The sequence below is a fragment of the Danio rerio genome, chromosome 7 (assembly GCF_052040795.2).
Source record: "Danio rerio strain M-AB ecotype USA chromosome 7, GRCz13ab, whole genome shotgun sequence".
In the NCBI taxonomy this organism is placed as follows: domain Eukaryota; kingdom Metazoa; phylum Chordata; class Actinopteri; order Cypriniformes; family Danionidae; genus Danio; species Danio rerio.
The window spans coordinates 26,366,296-26,387,616 of NC_141027.1; the positions used below are offsets into that span (position 1 = coordinate 26,366,296).

Here is a 21,321-nt window from a genome sequence, read left to right on the forward strand (position 1 = left end):
ACAAGGCGCCGTGGCTTAGTTGGTTAAAGCGCCTGTCTAGTAAACAGGAGATCCTGGGTTCGAATCCCAGCGGTGCCTTTTCGTATGTCAGTGTTTTGAAATGTCAGGATATCCATTGGCTGCGATACTCTTCTAGATTATTTTGACTATGCTTAGAATAAGCAGTGCCTTTGTGGCGATTTTAAAAAATGATTTCTATTGTGACATCAGGAACTGTATGTACAAAACATTCTTAACATCTTATCACACTTATTTGACAAAATTACTGAAAAAATAACAGAGGGCAACACGGTGGCGCAGTGGTTAGTGCTGTCGTCTCACAGCAAGAAGGTTGCTGGTTCAAGCCCTGGCTAAGTCAGTTGGCGTTTCTGTGAGGAGTTTGCATGGAATGGTTTGCATGTGGGTTCCCTCCGGGTTTTCCAATTTCCAAAGACATGCACTATAGGTGAATCAATAGGCTAAATTGTAGTGTATGTGAGAGAGTATGGCAGTTTCCCAGTGATGGGTTGCAGCTGAAAGGGCATCTGCTGCGTAAAACATATGCTGGATAAGTTGGCAGTTTATTCCGCTGTGGTGACCCCTGATAAATAAAGGGACTAAGCTGAAAAAAATGAATGAAAAAAGGAAGTCAGGTTTGGAATGATGAGTGAGATTTTGGGTGAGATTTTATAAATATTATGTGAAGCACACATAACTTTGGTTTGGTTTGGTCTTGATTAGATGACAGCAAAACTTGTTATTTTAACACACTGCAAGCAAATTCATGGAAAGTTTATTATTTAAAAAGCAGCTTATGACAACCAACAAGATTAGTTATCCAGGGGGACTCTTAAAATAATGTTTTGATGAGAAGTTTTATAAAAATAGATGCAAAACATATTAGTCAAAGTATTAACAAATTTCTAAAGTCCTAGTTTGACTTGGTGTATGTCTGGTGTATAAACCAAGTCCACTGCTCTATGTTTATTAGCACCTAAATGGTCACGTTATTGTTTAATCATAGCTTATATTTGTTTATTAACAGCCAGAGGCTTCTGCAGCTGCTGGCCGTTCACATCATGCACCTTCCACTCCATGTTATCGAGGACAGTGAAGTTGTGGGTCTTGTAATTGAGCATGTCTCGGGCACGAAACACCTTGTTGGATTCGTACAAGTTGCTCCAGTAGCGGGGCAGGGGCTTGAACCCCCCGAGATGGGCGAGCTCGTCATTGTAGGCCCACTGCTCTGAATCCAGTTTAAGAATATGACGGGTGGCGATTCCACGGGCCCGACGGGCAGCAATGTCCAGCTCGATATCCTTTTCCATATCTTCACGTGATGGCAGACGGAAAGAACCATCCAACACTGACAGGACAAACTGAGACTGGGGGGAAAAGTCAGGATTTTGTTTTATTTAAAGCAACTTAAAGCAAAAGAATAAATTGTTGGTGAACTCAGTTAACTAACCTGAATGTGGAAATGTGGGAAAGGGCATATGGCTCTGCAGATGCCCACAATAAAGAGGGACGGGTAGGCTGGAGGAATTAGGAACTTATAGAGGGGCCAGACAAGGTGCTCCTGCACTTTTACACCCACTTTCTCATCTAGGAATGGGAAGGTGAAGTTGTAGCCAGTGCAAAACATGAACACTTCTGGATTGGCCTTCTTGCCATCTTTGAACTCCAGAGTGCCATCGTCCAGCACAGAGGTGACCGGAGGAGCCTGCTGGACTCCAGGAGGAAGAGGACATGTCAAAGGCTTCTGTCCATGACTCAAAATCACCTGGAGACAAATAATGATTCATCTCTATTATTAGTGTACTATAATATTGTTTTCAACCACATTTCTAGAGGACCACCAGCTCTGTTTCTGATACAGATCATCAGCTCATTAGCAGAGATTGAAAGACCTGTAATGGATGTGACTGACAAAGGAGACATCCAAAACATGCAGAGCTGGTGGTCCTCCAGGAATGTGGTTGAGAAACACTGCTATGATATATACAGTTGATGTCAGAATTATTAGCCCCCTTTGAGTTTTTTTCTTTTTTAAATATTTCCAAAATGATGTTTAACAGACTAAGGAAAATTTCACAGTATGTCTGATAATATTCTTTCTTCTGGAGAAAGTCTTATTTGTTTTATTTTGTCTAGAATAAAAGCAGTTTTGAATAAAAAAAATAAATTTTAAGGTCAAAATTATTAGCCCCTTTAATCTATATATTTTTTCAATAATCTACAAAACAAACCATCATTATACAGTGCCTAATTACCCTAATCTGCCTAGTTAACCTAACTAGTGAAGCCTTTTAAATGTCATTTTAAGCTTTAAGTATAGAAGAGTCTTGAAAAATATCTAATCAAATATTATTTACTGTCATCATGGCAATGATAAAATAAATCAGTCATTAGAAATGAGTCATTAAAATTATTTGTTTAGAAATGTGCTGAAAAGATATTCTCTCAGTTAAACAGAAATTGGGGAATAAATAATTCTGACTTCAACTGTTTACTGTATAATACTATACTACTATATTGTTTCTCAACCACGTTCCTGGAGGACCACCAGCTCTGCACATTTTCCATGTCTCCCTAACTAAACGCAGCTGATTCAGATCATCAGCACATTAGCAGAGACTGAAAGACTTGTAATGGGTCTGACAGACAAAGGAGACATCCAAAACATACAGTGCTGGTGGTCCTCCAGAAACGTGGTTGAGAAACACATATAGTATACTATAGTATTATATAATATTCGATATAAGCATATGGTAGTATATAAAATAAACATATATAAACTAAATAACATAACATGTTGATGTCCTTTGTCAGGAATTTGAGCATGAATAAATAAACATTACTGGCTAGAATACATTGCAAATCTCTCTTAAAAGGCAATTGACAAATTACTACAATATAGGGCTTTTCATGTTGCGTCTAACTCTGGATTACATTTAATAAAGGAAGGAAAACCTTTCACACTTGGTAAAGGAACATTTCACACTTGTAATTTAAAGCGTGGTTAAACCAAATTATTCCCAGGGTTAGGATTTTGTGCTGTAAACCTTCTGCATTATGGACTCTAACCTAATGTGGGAAATAATATGTTATTGAATGGTTACAAAAACCAACCAACTGTCAAAAGAGTGCCTAATAATTGCATATTTTTGCCAGTCACGAAAAACACTGTATCTAGTTTTAGGGTCTGAATTGGATTAGATTGTGTTAAATTGTGTTATCTGGAGTGAAAAAGAGAGTGTTTTATTCTTATCTTTGTAGTTTGAAAAATCTATTCAAGAAAAACTTGATAGCAGTTTGCAATCAATGATCTGATGCTCAGAGCCTTTATGGAAACATGTTGTGTTCATGTAGTCATTGCCATGATAAATCTCCATTAAAGATTTGCACTAAATTTGTAAGATATTTTCAAAATGTAAATTACTACTGTAGTGCTGTAATGTAAAAACAACTGCAAACAAATGCAAATGAAACCTCCTTTGTAATCTTTTCTCTAAGAAAAATAGCAAAAGTCATGATGACGGTTGTTGCTTGATTTTTTTCAATACTGTATCACAGCTAAAAATGTAATCAATTGTGTGTTATCCAAGGCCATGAAAGCCAATTTCTCAAAAACAAAACAAAAGAATCTTGTATATCAGGTGACCTGTAAATGTGGGGGGGAAAGTGTTTCTTTTGCAGTATGTATGTTTCTAGATTTGCATGAAAAACACAACATGAAATGCAAAAAAAAGTACAATAAATGGAAGTTCTGCAAAACTGTTGTGAGCAATATAATAGTTAATGCAAAAGCAAATAATGGCACCTGACAACTCCCAATACACAAAACCTACAGAGAGGCAACTAGTGTCAACATGTTCAGACAGTAAATTGGGTGGGAAATTGCAAAGGACATGCGCTGCATTCTAACCCTAAGTCAAAAATGTATAAATCGTTGATTATCATTATTATTATCATCATTATGAATAGATGAACAATATAATCACTTTAAAACACCTTGGCATTAACGTTGGAGAGCTCCATGGCAATATCCAATCCCGAGAGACCAGCTCCCAGCAGCACCACTGACTTTCCTGCCAAAGGTTCAGCACTACGGTAATCATGACTGTGTATCAGCGCCCCTAAATAAACAGACAATTGGACATGTACAAGTAGTTCAAATTACAAGCTGTACAAACTAGAAAACATATAAAGCACACTCCTCGAACCAAGACTGCTTAATAATTTGCAATATTTTCATATAAATTACAAGAACTTCAAACCTGATCAATTATTGAATTATGCTTACTAGACATACAGTTGAAGTCAGAATTTTTAGCCCTCCTGTTTATTTTTCCCCAAATTTCTGTTTAACGAAGAGCAGATTTTTTTCAACACATTTCTAAACATAATAGTGTTAATAATTCATCTTATTTGTAATAAATCTAAATCATTTGTAATAGCTGATTTATTTTACCTTTGCCATGATGACAGTAAATACAGCTTAAAGTGACATTTAAAGGCGTAAAGAGGTTTATTAGGTTAACTAGGCAGGTTAGGGTATTTAGGTAAGTTTTTGTACGATGATGGTTTGTTATGTAGACTGTCGAGCTTATAAATAATAGGGGCTAATAATATTGACCTTAAAATGGTGTTTAAAAAATGTAAAATTGCTTTTATTCTAGTCGGAATAAAACAAATAAGACTTTCTCCAGAAGAAAATATATTATCAGACATACTGTGAAAATTTCTTTGCTCTGTTCAACATTATTTGGGAAACTGTGAAAATTTCTTTGCTCTGTTCAACATTATTTGGGAAATATTTAAAAAAGAAAAAAAAATTCAAAGGGGGGCTAATAATTCTGACTTAACCTGTATATAAACACAATTAGCTCACTGTTAAATGTGAAGTAATATAATAATGATTAACCAAAATTGGATCTACTCCCAACCAGAGCTAAGCTTCTTTCAAAAGCATTTCTCAGTAGACCACCGATCTGATAGACTGATAACATGTTGCAACAGTAACAGAATTACAGCTTTAGGAATCTGCAAGTCTCAGCACATATCGAAGTTGTTTTGCCGCTAAGCACACAGATACTTGGTTCGCAAGACATCAGATTCTTTTGATTGACTCTGGAACAGCAAGAGCCTATTACGCAATACATGAAAGCAAAAACCTTTGAATTTCTCCAGTCCAGGTATTGCAGGGATGTAGGGGTCATAGAAATGTCTGCAATAAACACACAAAAGTCATTTGTAAAACTCAATTTGTAAAAAATGATCTCCTTTTATTATATAATAGAATCATACCCAGGACAGCTGGCACAGTATATGAGTGAAAGTGCAGTATAGTTTCATTGCATCATTAGTTACTGTTTAATCTCCTGTACCCGATGTCCTTATTGATCCAGGCATGTACATTTTAACTATAGTGCAATGTAGGAAGCTTTTCTGCGTGTTGCTGAGCACTTACCCGTTACACACCATGACAGCATCAAAGCGCTCTGTAGTGGATTTGCTGTGGTCTAAGCCATTATTTGAGGTGACGTTCCATGCCAAACCATTCCACCCATCCTTCACGGAGACTGGGTTCACTGAGGCCACTGAGGTCCCAAACTTGGTGGCAGAAAGAATTACACAAATTAATACTCTTGTATACAAGTATCCACTAACTCTCTAGTAATTTTCCACAATTCCCGTAGACCATCAGTGAATATACCATAAAGATAAGGTGTGTGATTTCTGACTGGTCATAAACAGCACAATTAATGATTATCTATCAAAACTTTGGAAAAAAAGCATGAACATGAACAACCAGGTGAGATTAAAAAGAGAGAGAGAGAAAGAAATGAGAAATGTGTTGTGTCTCACTTGTATGTAGTCCCGAAGGCGAAAATGATCACAGTACTGCTCAAGGTACTTTCGTACCTCGGTGTGATGGACGAAAGAAGAGAGGTGTTTTGCAAAAGGAAAGTCAGGGAAAGACATCACCTCTTTGGGAATATTGGTTCTGTAAAGCGAGAAAAACAAATGACATTATAAAACTACAGTACCACTTACTAGAAAATATATTGCAGTTTTAGCCGTTTCAACAAGTTGCAATTATTTTTACTATTACTATTAACACTATTATTATTATCATTATTAAACACTTCACCTTTAGTACAGAATGGAAAGAAATGTAGCAAAAACAATATATATGTGTGTGTATGTATACAGTTGGGATCAGAATTATTAGCCCCCCTGTTTATTTTTTGCCTCTATTTCTGTTTAACGGAGAGATTTTTTCAACAAATTTCTAAACATAATAGTTTTATTAACTCATTTCTAATAACTTATTTATTTTTTATCATTATTATTTAATTTATTTTATCTTCGCCATGATGACAGTAAATAATATTTGACTATATATTTTTTAAGACACTTCTATACAGTTTAAAGTGACATTTAAAGGTTTAACTGGGTTAATGAGGTTAACTAGGCAGATTAGGGTAATTAGGCAAGTTATTGTATAATAATGGTTTGTTCTGGAGACAATCGGAAAAAAAAAATCTTAAAGGGGCTAATAATATTGCCGTTTAAATGTTTTTTTGTTTTTTTTTTAAACACTGCTTTTATTCTAGCCAAAATAAAAACAAATAAGACTTTCTCCAGATGAAATAATATTATCAGACATACTGTGAAAAGTTCCTTGCTCTGTTAAACATCATTTAGGAAATATTTAAAAATTTATATCATGCAGTGTGTGTGTTACTGTGCAATAAAACTAACTATTTCACTTACAACCACCATATAAAGAGATAAATGCTGGCCCTGAACATTTCACCTGAGGTCTCTGTACATGCTGCTGTGAATCGGTGAGCCATCTTCATAGTGTCCCACTTTTTCCTCATAGACCCAGGTTCCTCCGATGTTCTTGGTGAGCTCGTAGACCACCGGCGCCGCGAAGGTGTCCGGGCGGGAGAGCAGGTGACGGGCAGCGCAGAGTCCCGCAGCACCGGCGCCGATAACAGCCACACGCAGCTTCCTTACGCCGGGCATTGTACAGCACACTACGGGTATGAAACGGAAAGTTGACACCTGTCAAAACAGACGAAAAACACTTTGGTTAAACCAGTCTGGGTGGAGGCAGATCACAGTGATTTTAAATCCCGCATACTGTAGGATATGAAGCTGGTCTCTACAGCTGTCCTCGGACGACCACCAGCACCGGGATCCGTCAGTCTCTCAAAGCGGACGAGACTCAATACTCCGCTAATTTTATCGAGTGCGCGCTGGAATCTGTCCAGCTCACCGGCAGCTCAATCATGTTAACCCTTTGTGCTTTGATGGCACTTCTTTTTCATAGCAAAAAATAATAATAATAATAAATAAATTAATACTAATTTAAAACTTTTTTTTTTTTTGTACCTATTTAGAGAGAAATGTTGCATGTGAAGAATTTCTGGAAGACCCTAGGCTACATAGGAAGTCAGTTTTACATAGGAAGTCAGGTGATCTCTCGACATGAGACAAGCTTTCTTTTTTATCAAAAATATCTCAAAAGTCTAAAACTTGTGCTTGGGTTGCCACGTCCACGGCAATTTGGTTGCTTTTAAACTGTTGCCATATTTTCTTGAGATTCTCCCCCTTCTGGAATGATAACACTGCGCTAAATCATGAGTTTAGTGAAGGAGGTGAACTGCCTTTTACACATAAATTAAGCTGTTTGACTACTAGCATAAATCAGGGTACTGACTGTCACCGGTTATAGTCAATAGGTGTCAGTGTTTCACATGCTTTTACGCGTGCATATGGATCTGCATACAGTATTGTAATTTATTATGAATAATAAGGCAATATTCAAGGGAACTTTACTTTTTTTCAGTGAATGCCCACACCTAAGGCCAAACTGCTTCTGGATGTAGAACTACTTTAGCTGTGCATTTATCTGAACATAGCTTAAAATATTCATCAGCCAATTTACAAATACATCTGATCAACTTATGAGTGCCAAATGAATAATAATTATATCTACATGATAAAATATTAGAAAATAAAGCAACATGGGTTGTAACGGACAAGAGGCGAGGCCCGTCGTCAGTTATTATCCAGAAATCAGTCAGAAGTTGTTAAAGAGTTTTTACTTTGATATTTTGCTCAATTTGTCAAATAACTTCAATTCAGCATACACTGATACAAAAGTTTAAGATGTTCTAGTGGATTTTTAGATACTTGGATGAACAGTTATATTTTCCTTTAGTTTTGTTTTTGTGCAAACTTGGCAAGCCTTTAGTACTTCAACTCACAAACTAGCTTGCATGCAATTACCACCTTACTTTCCAATCTTTTTTTGTGGGAATGAGCACTTTTGTGAATGCTAGCATTCTTGTGGAGCTAATGGCTGCAATTTTTACTTCCTCAAAATAATAAATTATCGCTGCGAGCAGGGTTCGAACCTGCGCGGGGAGACCCCATTGGATTTCAAGTCCAACGCCTTAACCACTCGGCCATCGCAGCACCGGTTCATAAACAGGGAACTTCCTGTTTTGTTGTTGTTAAACTACACAAGGCGTACTAGCTGTTTACAAAACAGAACACAACATAATGGAACCGCGAACGGTCCGGTGTAAAATAGATGTAACATCAGTCAGCCTTTGCTAACCCAAATGCACACCGAATTCTGTGATAATGTTAAAATGATTTTGAAATAAACTATTTCCAAATCATTAAACAAGGTATTTTGTATTCAGAGACAATCGAGAATTAATCGTACCGTAAAATGAGGGTGAAAGAGGCAGCTTCTGTGGACCTCCAGAAAACAGACACTGGCCTACACTTTTAGCCGTTTTATCGAGCGCGTCACGTGACACCTTTGGTTGCCAAATGCCCTCCCCGAGTATAATTTTGGACTCAAAATTACGCACTGGGCAATTTTTAAATCAATAAGCCAGTTTGTTTCTATACTATTTTAAAATGAATAAATTATTTGCTACCCCTCAGTAAATGAACGGTTTCTTGTAAATAATTAAGATATCTGAAAGTAACAAGTTACGAGCTCGCGTCATGGAAACTTCGTGAATGCAGGGGTTTCGCACTGACCCCAGAGACATCTACCTTATTACAGCCCTTCTTATTGTTGTACTGGGAACTAGAAGACTCTTTTTGTTTTTTTTCCATATCATCACCATTTAAGTCTATAGCAAAACCTACAGATTTCTTCTTTATCGGCTCCTATAAGCTAAACTCAAATTTGATTCCCTTGTGTCTTTTTGTAACTTAAATCATAGAAGTTGTGCATATTTTGAGATCTGAATGTAACAAATTAACTTTAGCTGCAGATATACAGATACAGACGGACAAAGCCTAACTGTCAATTGTCATATACAACAATGCTTGTGCGAACACACATACACTCCATTAGGTACACCTGTTCAACTGTCAAATATATATATATATATATATATATATATATATATATATATATATATATATATATATATATATATATATATATATATATATATATATATATATATGTATATATATAATATTTAACTGCTATTAAAATATATTATTAATTAAACCTCTCTTCATAAAATTTATTAAGGTAGCTAAATTTAATAGTTAGACCTGTAGAGAGGGGTTTGGGTGGTTTGAAAGAGTCGAAGTATTAATATGTTTGAATTTTTCTTATTAATCAAATGGCCAAATTCTGACTGAGGAATGTTGAATGTACTGGCCAGCGTATTGTCTGTAGGCTTCGGTCCTTCATTTAAAACAAGTTTTAACCTATTTCTAAAAAAAAAAATACAAAAATTTGTAATGACATATGATAATACATTTGTATCTTAAAAATAAGTATCTTTTGACATTTTTTATTCTAAATTTTCATTATTTATAAAATTGTAATATATAACTTACAGTTTAAATTCCCATGGGTCTGATAGTGTAATGTAAAATAATGTTTACTAACTGACAAAGAAAGAGTTTAATAAATACTTCTGTTTATTTTAGCCATAGTGCAGATGATCTCATATATCTGTATTATTAAAGGATGGAGCACAGGCTGTAGTTTTTCCGTTCCACCACATCCCAAAGGTGCTCTATTGGATTGAGCTCTGGTGACTGTGGAGGCCATTTGAGTACAGTGAACTCATTGTCATGTTCAAGAAACCAGCCTGAGATGATGCATGCTTTATGACATGGTGCGTTATCCTGCTGGAAGTCGCCATGTTTTGATCCATCAGCCGACAAATCTGCAGCAACTGTGTAATGCTATTATGTCAATATGGAACAAAATCTGAGGAATATTTTTAGTACCTTGTCGAATCGATGCCACGAAGGATTAAGGCAGTTCTAAAGGCAAAAGGGGGTGTAACCCAGTACTAGTCAGGTGTACCTAATAAAGTGGCTAGCGAGTGTATATATAAAACACATATAAAAAATTACTTTTGATTTACAATGGCAAGCTATATCTAAAAAGTTCCGTGCATGCATGTTTCAGTCATCGTCCAGTAGGCGGAGGTATTTCACAGACATAAGGATCCATAATGCCTGGATCAACAGACATGCCCATTTTGATGTCAGCATCATGAAAAATTTAGAAAGAGAAATTATACAGAAAGCATTCATTCATTCATTCCTTCATTTTCTTTTGGGCTTAGTCCTTTTATTAATCAGGAGTCCAGCTGCAACCTACCCTCACACTCTCATTCACACACATACACAATGGACAATTTAGTTTATTCAATTCACCTATACCGCATGTCTTTGGACTTGTGGGGGTAATTGGAGCACCCAGAGGAAACCCACACCAACATGGGGAGAACATGCAAACACCACACAGAAATGCCAACTGACCCAGCCGAGGCTCGAACTAGCGACCTTCTTGCTGTGAGGCGACATTGCTACTCTACACAGAAAGCACATTTAGTGCAATTAAATGTTCTAATTTAATGTTTTAAATAACTAAGTAAGTAAAATTATTATTACATCATTTACAGTAATATTTTTTTCAACATATTTTCAATCAGAAACGAACAAACTGGTATCCCATAACTTAAAGTCTTTGATATTATATAAGCCAAGTTTAGATTTCTAATTGTTTTCTAAAGTAGTTTATGCAGATGTAATGCCGAATACAAATATAAAAGTCAATATATAGCTAGGAAAATAAAAGAAACTGCTTTAAGAAAGACAAACAAAACAGATACTAGTAGATACTAGTGTTTTGAACTATTCTAGTAAAGTGTATTATACTGTGAAATTCTTCTCCACACTGTAGTCATACCATCGTGAACTACTTAACTGTAATAAATACTGTAGTAAACTTTAGCTTTTACTACAATAAACTGTGGTGTACTGTAGTATAATATACCATATAGTCATAGAAAACTACAATATATGCATTTTCCTTCGGCTGAGTCCCTTTATTCATTTGGGGTCACCAGAGCAAAATGAACCACCAACTTATCCAGCATAAGTTTTACACAGTGGATGCCCTTCCAGCCAAAACTAATTACTGGGAAACATCCATACACACTCATTCACACACATACACTATGGCCAATTTAGCTTACCCAATTCACCTGTAGTGCATGTCTATGAACTTGTGGGGGAAACCGGAACACCTGGAGGAAACCCATGCGAACACGATGAGAATATGCAAACTCCATACAGAAATGCCAACTGACCCAGCCGGGACTTGAACCAGTGACCTTCTTGCTGTGAGATGACAGTGTTAACCACTGAGCCACCATGTCGCCCTATATAAAATATATATCATTTAAAAACACATATAATTCAATAAGACTTCCATATAAACAGTTTTTGCTATAGTTGTTCGCTGTAAACAGAAAGGTAACACAATAGCGACAAACATATCATAATGTGATTTAACATTGGGAACAAAACAAAGCCCTATACTTGCACTACAGTCTACATATATAACCAGCCACATATACAGTATAATTGATCAATCTAGACCTAAAATAAATAAAATATGCCTGTTATGTGATGCTATTCCGCAGTAGCTATAACAGACTAATAAAGAATAGGGTGAGTCAGAAAGTGACCCCGATGGACTGTAATGACAGTGGTCAAAAGTAATATGCCAATTCAATTTGTGACTAAACTGGTCAATAAATGTGTCCTTACAGCAGGTCTGAGCGAGTGTGAACCGCACCCAGAGTCACACACACACACACACACACACACACACACACACACACACACACACACACACACACACACACACACACACACACACACACACACACACACACACACACACACACACACACACACACACACATACACAGATCAGCCAAGTGGACCTTTTTGTACAAAGATCAATGAACTCTATCCACATTTCACAAGTGCATTGTTTAGTTCTGTTGCTGGCAACCATATACGGCATAATAACCAAACGCAATGCCAATTAAACCTTTACAGCATTTTATACACGCTACAGCCGTAAAATTGGAAAATCAGATCAGCTTCTGTTAATGAAGGTTCTTTAACAATACCATAGAAGTAAAATTGAAATGCTGATTTAAAACCACAAAAGAGAAATTCAGGTTTCCAGTCAGTGTGTGTCATTAAAAGCTGCTCATGTCCACTTTGACTTGAGATTCTGCAATTTACTTATTTCCTTTTTTTTGGAAACAACAAGACACATTATCACATTGAAGTGTGTCTGCAACAACATTCAGTTAAACACAATCAAATACAAGTAAACTCATTAAAAGTGTTTGAAACTAAAGATTGCTCTTTCTCAAACCTAGAAAGTTTACAGCAGATTTTTTTAGCGTCATGGCCCGGTTTTTCAAAAGTAATCCACTAGGATTTTGGATAACGGATTGGATCAAATCTTTAAAATGGGTTTTCACAATCCAGACCAAACCTTTAAGTTGGGGGTTTCAGACCTTTTTTGTAGGATTTGGATCACTTTGATCTAATAAATGGTTCAGCGTGGATTTCATGCTCAAAATGTGCTGAATACTTAAACAAATGTATCAAATAATACTATAGTTGGATCATGCAGTACCTTACAAGATATCCTATTAATTAATAAGGTTTTAATTGTATTTGTTTATCCATCAGGCTACAATGATTAGGTAGGCTTAAACGTATTAATCCTTCCGGTATAGGCCTACACTCTCAGAAAAAAAGGTACAATGAGGGTACAATTTTGTTCCTAGAGGGAACAAAATATAAAATTGTACCTTTAAAGGTCCCATATTGGTCCTTAGGGTACAATTTTGTACCCAAATGGGCTATAAAGGTACAAATGTCCAGATTTAGGTTTGAAAGGTACATTTTTGTACCTTTTATAGCACATTTGGATACAAAATTGTACCGTAAAGCACCAATTTGGCACCTTTAAAGGTACAATTATATATTTTGTTTGCCTATAGGAACAAAATTGTACCCTCAGCTCATGATAAGATCAAGACACTATATAACACTAATTTAAATGTATTAATACTAAACATTAATACTAAAATACATAATTTAAAAATATAATAAATAAATAAATTGATTGAATTAAATATTTTAATAATAAAAAAAAATTTCATGTATTTAAATAACATTTTTTTTCTCAAAAATGTTAATAATTTAATTTATAATTGAATGTAATTTTAATAATTAAAAACGTAAATACTGGTCTTTGCTTACTGTTTAAGACCCTATAGTTTATGGGATGTAGAATAAGAACCATGCAGAGTGACAACATCTTCATACAGGTGGTGATGTTGCTGTCTCTTTAAGAATTTGGCTTGTTGAGACGTTATAGTAGTGTTTGTTACTGAGGCGGTCCGTCGAGTATGCTGGCTGTTTACACAGAACTTCGCACGCTTTTCAAAGAAAAGTCTATTTTGGAGTCCACACTTTTCAGGTAAGAATGTATTAAAGATATATTTTCATTCTCATTTTTACATGTGAAGCCGTGTTCTGTTGATTTTGTCTGACTCTCGGGTCTCGGCTTTCCCCCGCTTTAAGTGCTCCGGGCTGGCCTGCAGGATGGAGTTTGCTAATATGTCTGCAGCTTATTAAAGAAGTTAATACAATGTGATATCGAAGTCACCGAGGGACATAACGTTATAGACGGTGAGTACTATATGCTGTTTGTTTTCTCGGTGTAAAAGTTCCCTTTATCGCCTACGTTACGTATTCGCGCCTTATATCTTACGTTACGTTGCTGCTTTATTTATAAGTCTTGCCACGGCGGAATATAATCGCAACCCAAATAGCAAAATACACTCGGGCCAGCAGAAGCGAGCCGACGCTGCCGTATCCGTGCACCGGAATCAAGCCGTGACCCGTGAGTAATGTGCGGTGTGGCCCGGAGCTCGCGCGACTAAAGTTTTCATATACCTTGATATAAAACCTTTTGTTATTATTAATACTGGAAATTTGTAATTATCGATAATGTTTTATAATTTGAGGCCATTTTTCTAGCCACGGTTGACCGCTGAAATGTAATTTTAGACGGTTATATAAGTTACACCGCCATTTTGTGAAAAATCACAATTTTGTCACTGACAAAGCGACTGATTATGTAAACGTGGCTAACGTTAGTTACAAACGTGGCGTGTGTATGCTTGTACATATCTTCGTTTCAGTGTCTAAGTTACATTAATGTTGAGGAGTGTCCACAAACTCTCATGTCCAGAATTGGTGCTTTACTATCGTTTAACGTTATACTTATGTTAATGTAGAATTATTAACATACCATGTTGTATAAATCGACGTTTTAAGTTATACTTTGTTCTTTAATGTAATAATTTGTCTCATCTGTTCTGAAACTGGTACCTTGAGCTATTTTACCTATTTTATTAATATCTCAAAATAAATAAATAGTTATTGCTTTATCTTATTGCTTTCCAGAAGTTTTTGAAGTTTCCAATTGTCTTTCAGGACAAGATTGAACAACAGAATGCAGCCTAACAGCATCAGACCAATGAAGGCATGTTATATGAAAGCATGGCTAAGTTACAAGATGTAAGTATGTCTCATTATCTATACCATGGTTTTAATGGCTTACATACTATTTTAAATTTGTAGGTTTTTACTTACAAACAACAATAAGTGTACACCCACATGTTTAAAATTATTTTCTAGGTTTTCATCGAAAGATGAGAGATCAACTGAAGAATGCTATGGACCTGACTCTAAGGTACTCTTTCTAAACTTTCTCCACTTGATTAATATTATTTAATTCTAGCTTTGGATGGATTCATTCATATTTGTTTGTATGCCACATCTTATGTTCCAGGAATTGACTTTACAGCAGCACTTCTCATTTTGCCAGCCTTGTTAAGCGAGACACTTCAACATTTCGTTGTGCTCCGGTGCGTATGTTGTTTTCTGTTTAGTATATGCTGTGATAAATGCATTTTAAAATGCTTGATATTCTTTATATTAGGATGACGCAGTGGGTAGTGCTGTCACCTTACAGCAAGAAGGTCGCTGGTTCGGCTGGGTCAGTTGGCATTTGTGTGAGGAGTTTGCATATTCTTCCAGTGTTCGTGAGGGTTTCCTCCAAGTGCTCCGGTTTCCCCACAAGTATAAAGACATGCGCTATAGCTGAATTTGGTAAGCTTATTTGTCTGTAGTGTATAAATGTGTGTGTGAATAAGTGTGTCTGGATGTTTCGTAATACTGGGTTGCAGCTGGAAGGGCATCTGCAGCATAAAACATATGCTGGATAAGTTGGTGGTTCATTCCACTGTGGCGACCCCAGATTAATAAAGGGACTAAGCCGAAAAGAAATTGAATGAATGAATGAAATTTATATTAGTCTTTTAATCTGTGATACTTTTTTTTTTTTTTTTTTAATCAGTGAATATTAATTATTTTACTTTCTATGCATGTTGATTTTCTCTTCATCAGTTATAGAGTGAGGGATATTAATGTAATTATTGCTTTGTCATTTACAGTGAACCATCTTCACCACATCCAACAGTTCAAGTACAGGAGGAGGCCACTGACTGGACAACTGTGTTAACAAGACGAGTCACGGCAGTCTTCAGAGTTGATGGGATTGCGATTGGCCGGGCTAATGATGTGGACGAATATACATTTTTGACATATCCATCTTATTAGAAGAACACCTTGATGTTTCTGCAGTGGAATGTTTTGAATGAACGGTGGACGGTGACAAGCCTCGATCTACTCCAGTTACCAGAGTGATCAACCTTGTTTTTTGTTTCTCGACATGCTCTTGGGATAATCACAATCATCAAGTTAATCCAGCACACTGCTCTCATTCAAGCATAAAGCAAATTTTTAAATAACTTGTGCTCCTAATGACTATCAAAGAACATTTTCCAGATATGAGTGCTTTACATGTCATGTTTACCAAAAGCATAAACACATATTGTGTTACAACAAATTACAACTCCACTTGAGGATGATGAGGAGTAATCTACTGGTGTTGAGGAAGAGGCTACTGATGTATTTGGTTTTCTTCACTGTTGAAGCAATTTATAGAGAAACATTGCCTTCATTCTGAAATTCAGAGAAAATATTGATGACAAATTATTTATTATGACAGAGTATTCTGACTAAAGACAAATACTTTGGACTTTATAAAGTGCAGATGATGTAGCCTGTGTAATGTGTTTATAAATCTTAAACAGTATTCTTGTAGTCTTTGTATTAAGGGTAGATTATTTAGTTTTTATTTGTTATCTAAATTGTTCTTTTTACTGTTTTACATGTCTGCTTTATACTTACTGTGTAATTTTATTTCTTAACACATTCAGTTGTGAGTTGTAATGAAATATTTCTACATTAATAAATAAAAATGGACATCTGTGAACCAAAATATTTTATTTATTTATTTGTGCATGCAGTCACCAAAAGATCAAAATGCCTGGGTCAGTACCCTGAAAATACTATATAATATAAAAAGGTACATTTTTGTACCTTCAGTGTCTAGGGTACAAAATTGTCCCTTAAAGGGTACAAATGTAGAAGGTACAATTTTGTACCTTTAAATAGAGGTACAAATTTGTACCCTTAAGGGTACCACCCCAGTGACGGGCCATTTGTACCCTAAAAGGTACAATTTTGTACCTTTTTTTCTGAGAGTGTACAGCAAAGTAGAAAGAGTTTGGCCTCATAAAATAATCACAAAAACAGCTGTCACAATTGACCAAAAACAATACATTTTATTCTATCACTAACTGATATATATGCATATATATTCATCACAATAGAAAATATTTTTGTTTTTAGAATATTTATTATTGATGCATGAAATAATTGCAGAATAACCAAAAAAGGCAACGAATGGCAATCACCGATTTTTGAAATCACTTTTAACAATTGCAAAAAGAGACTGAAAGGCCAGAAGCACAGCTTTGTCTAGCAGAAGAACAACTGACTCTGACCAAACTGCAGCAAACCAAGGCCACACTTGAGATCTGCCTCCGAAAGGCTACCCTCAAACAAGCTGGTCTGTCTACATCAGATGAAGAAGTCTGGAATTATTATGGAGGTTTTGACATTAAGTCTTTTTTTAATCTTTTTGTAAAAAATTAAGTCTTTTGGAAACTTGTTATAAATATCCTCAATGTACAGTGTTTGTGGGTCTCAGATGAGCAGACTGCTGGAAGAGGATGGGGTGGGGTCTTTCTTGTTTTTACTTTTTTTTTTTAAATATGTGTGTTTTCAATTTAAATAAAAACAAAGTTTTATTGAATGCACACTGGCTATCTGCTGGTTGCTCTTTACATATCTAGAGTTCTACATTGTGATTTCCTATTCTGTTTGAGCACTGGTTATCCAGATTTAGTGATCCTGAAAAGTTCATATCCAGATCAGATTGATCCAATCCGATGTTGCTTTGAAAAACTGGCTCAAAAAGTAAGCTGGAATACATGATCACGGATCGCAAAAAAAGGATTACTAAAACCGGATCAATTTTATCTGGATTAAACCTTTTTAAAAAATTGGGCCCTGGATACTATTCCAGATTTTATACCCATTAACCTTTCTGATTTCATTTACTTTAATTCACTTTTCATTTAAGGTAATTTAGATTTATTAAATGTTATCTTGTTTTTAATTATTTTAGTAGTTAGTTAAACTGAATAGAAATGGCAAAGATTTCCTTGTAAACTAACACATTTTTTATCAATATTTTTCATTAACATTTATTTTCTTACAAGTAACACAAATAATTTCGTTTTAGATACAGTAAGTATAATGACATTATTAAAGGTCTGTATAAATTATTTTAAAGTTGTTATCGGTTATAATCCAGACCTGTAGTTAGCCCCACTTTTGTTTTTTTCAAAGCCAAATCATCCTGGAATCATCTATTAATGTACGATATGACACTGTAGAGATCAAAATAAGACAAAATATTTTGTCAGATCAGAAATCACAGATCTAGAGCTCCCACTACAGCAAAAATCCGTAAATCCATCAAACTATCACAAGGGATAAGAGGATTAGAGATCTCTGACATCAAGAAAAACATCTTGAATAAAGAGCCGTCTATTTCCAACAGTTGTCAAGTTATTTAACACACAATTCTCAAAGCAACGGCGCTATATAATTCATGTTTGTTTAACAACCAGTCACATTAGAAGTCTCTTAATTTATCATTCTTTGCCTCTCATGACCTGCTGTGCTATCTATAATATGTCTATTTATATTTTTAATATAAAATACACTCACTCAATCATTATCCTTTGGCTTAGTCACTTATTTATCAGGGGTCGCCTTTAACCATCAGATAACTCATGGCAAATGCTTTATGTAGAACATACAATATGTATAAAATACTCTATACCAACGGTGCTTCATTACAGTTACATTTTAAATGCCTGGTAATCAAATTACTCTAACATCTGAAAAGTGTTTGAGATGACATTGCTTAAAAATTAAATGACATTTACTTCATTTCAACATTAATTAAAACTGTCTGTTGCAATTAGTGTAAACTGGTGGTTCTTCATCTATGACATCTGCAGACCAGTTAGTTAAGAGAGAGAAAATGGAGGGACAGAGAGAAAGATGATTTTACATAGTCAGAAATAAAGATACAAAAGCTGTCACGGGGCAGTATACCTTTTCAAAAGGTTTTTACAGATTTACACTGGTATCTCAAAGGAAAATTTTTGTACATGTAGTGTATACTTTTGTACCTTTAGGGTATTATGAGGTATAAGGTATAAATATCTAACTTCAAGGTACAAAGTTAGACCTGATAGGTATAAAAGTGTACAGTGACAGCTTTTGTAATTTTATTTCTGAGAGTTTACTTTTACATCTGAAAAATAATGTAATAGCACAGTGCAATGCAGGCTATGTGTGTACCTGCAAAAAAACATATATTTACACCCCCCTTGCAGAATATGAATTCATTCATATTTCTTTTGCCAAGTCCCTCCATTCATCAGGGGTCGACACAGCGGAATGCACCGCCAACTTATCCAGCATATGTTTTACACAGCGGATGTCCTTCCAGCTGCAACCCAGTACTGGGAAACACCCATACAACCCTTGCATAATATGTCGAATGGTAATAATTTCATCCAAATAAGATTAAAAAGATGAATAAGCTATTGTACATAACAGATGTCTTCCACTGAATTCATAAAAGCACACACCCTTGAATCGTAACTATATGCTATTACCTGGATATAACCCACAACTGCGAAAGTTGTTTGAAGTTCACAAATCTTAGTTGTTCTTCAGTTTTCTAACATTTTCTGAATATTATAACAATGGCTAAATCATTTTTTATTCGCAGTAAGAACAACTGAGGGACCCAAACACACATATTACAAATGTAGAAAACATTTACCATTCCCTGAGATGGAAACACAACGCATTTAAAACAGGGGCTGTAAACTTTAGAACATGATGATGTGTCTATTTTTTCAATTTTTTAAATATCTTTTTTTATTAAGAACTCAATAAGTACAAGCAACTGTTCATATATTTTATATAACATCATGTTTCCTTCTTGAGCATCATTACAGATTTTTTTTTACTTGACTACATCATTGCTTATAAGACATCATGAAAAATGAATGTCTAAAAACCAAAAGAAAAAAAATCCTGTTAGATGACATTTTTCTTTAAAGCTATTATATTATTTATTTTTAGATTATTATATTACTTAACATTACAGAGTGTTCAATGTTTATAACTTTAACTGGTTTGTTTAAACTGGACCTGGCAGCTGAAGTTCACCAATGAGAAGCGTCACTAAACAGTACAACTTGATAAACATGCATTATATATCTAAAACTCTGAAATACTGTATATTCTCTCTGCACACATAGATGGTTTCTTCTAGAATACACAGTCCAATGTAATTTTGACAGCATATTGATTGTTTATGTTGCTAAGAGTGGTTGCCAAGAGCATTGTGCAGTGAAACACAGATATGCTCCGTCATAGCCCTGCGTTATCTTTTATGAAACACAGCTATTGACCAATCAACATCAAGGACCGGAAACTAAAGGTTTTATAATCTATATTACCAGTAATTTGAAAACTTCTGTTGTAAAGAATGTTTTGTGGACAGGAAAGATTCTATAATTGCTTCATGGAATAATCAAGGTTGAAAAGGAACTTCTATATTTTAATGCATTCTATTGTACATGCACTTTCATATGTCTAAAGTCTTTTATTGTTGGCATGTCTGTGTAGATAAAAATCTGTCCAACATCAGCATTAAGAAGCAATTTGGTCATATTTGAATGTTATTATCAGCATATATCATTGTATCTTCACTGTCTTCAAAATGTAATAATCACATTTAGATGTTTAATAATTAATATCTAATTTCAGATAATATATAACAGTCATCTTTGTTAAAAGGAAAACCAAAGTAAGAATTCAAACATGGAGCAAAATTAATCCTTACTGCCATCAGTGCCATGTCTTCTATATGTTTGCTATATTAAGAGAACAATATAATGCTTTAAATAGAAAATGCTGAATTTTATGCAGACTTCTGACCAAAGATATTCAGGTGTGTCTTACGACTGCTGAGAAAACTCAACAAACATACCTGCTTATATAAATCTGAATTTATAAGACTCTTTTCAGCAAATATACAATCCACCATTTCACTGTAATTCTGAACAAACATAAAAAAGCTCAGAATTAAAAACAGGTCCCAGTACCGTTCTGGTGTAATCACATGATTTTAAAAGCTATGCATATTGTAGGAATTATTAAACTGAAGTAAAGCTGTAAAGATTTACTCATTTAAATTTTAGAAAATCAAGCATATCCTTTAGAAAACGATGTCATCTGAATATACTGGAATTTACTGCTTGATGTTTAAATACAATTCAGACATGAAACTCTTCTGTTCAGCTG

General features: G+C 35.0%; 1 protein-coding gene, 1 long non-coding RNA gene and 2 other non-coding genes across 9 annotated transcripts; 2 read left to right on the forward strand and 2 right to left on the reverse strand.

The window, feature by feature from the left end:
• The first annotated feature begins 4 nt into the window (after positions 1 to 4).
• On the forward strand, positions 5 to 78 carry trnat-agu (transfer RNA threonine (anticodon AGU)). Its single transcript has one exon. It is a non-coding gene; the product is annotated as a tRNA-Thr (tRNA).
• A 571-nt stretch (positions 79 to 649) lies between these two features.
• zgc:77439 lies at positions 650 to 8,841 on the reverse strand. Of its 6 annotated transcripts, none has more exons than NM_001197289.2 (8): positions 8,735 to 8,841; positions 6,806 to 7,059; positions 5,851 to 5,989; positions 5,453 to 5,595; positions 5,157 to 5,209; positions 3,994 to 4,118; positions 1,448 to 1,762; positions 650 to 1,364 (listed from the first exon to the last, which is right to left on the reverse strand). In NM_001197289.2, exons 2-8 carry the CDS (start codon positions 7,018 to 7,020, stop codon positions 1,005 to 1,007), a joined length of 1,350 nt encoding a protein of 449 aa, NP_001184218.1. In that variant the 5' UTR covers positions 7,021 to 7,059; positions 8,735 to 8,841; the 3' UTR covers positions 650 to 1,004. The 6 variants fall into 6 exon arrangements, with proteins under 6 accessions (NP_001184218.1, NP_997966.1, XP_087115074.1 ...); NM_212801.3 differs by lacking the exon at positions 8,735 to 8,841 and adding an exon at positions 7,139 to 7,399; XM_087258948.1 differs by having other exon boundaries at positions 757 to 1,364; positions 6,806 to 7,031; positions 8,735 to 8,783.
• Positions 8,397 to 8,478, reverse strand: trnas-uga (transfer RNA serine (anticodon UGA)). Its single transcript has one exon. It is a non-coding gene; the product is annotated as a tRNA-Ser (tRNA).
• Positions 8,842 to 13,757: 4,916 nt separating the features above from the next.
• On the forward strand, positions 13,758 to 16,795 carry LOC141375438 (uncharacterized). Its single transcript, XR_015495024.2, has 7 exons — positions 13,758 to 13,861; positions 13,966 to 14,073; positions 14,884 to 14,967; positions 15,088 to 15,142; positions 15,242 to 15,317; positions 15,392 to 15,561; positions 15,906 to 16,795. It is a non-coding gene; the product is annotated as an uncharacterized LOC141375438 (long non-coding RNA).
• The last annotated feature ends 4,526 nt before the right edge of the window (positions 16,796 to 21,321 follow it).

Coding starts and splice junctions, on each gene's coding strand:
- zgc:77439 (XM_087258947.1), bottom strand. Junction 5,596..5,850: donor GCCTTCGGGACTACATACAA/GTGAGACACAAC, acceptor TCTGCCACCAAG/TTTGGGACCTCAGTGGCCTC. Junction 4,119..5,156: donor TGGACTGGAGAAATTCAAAG/GTTTTTGCTTTC, acceptor CTGTTTATTTAG/GGGCGCTGATACACAGTCAT.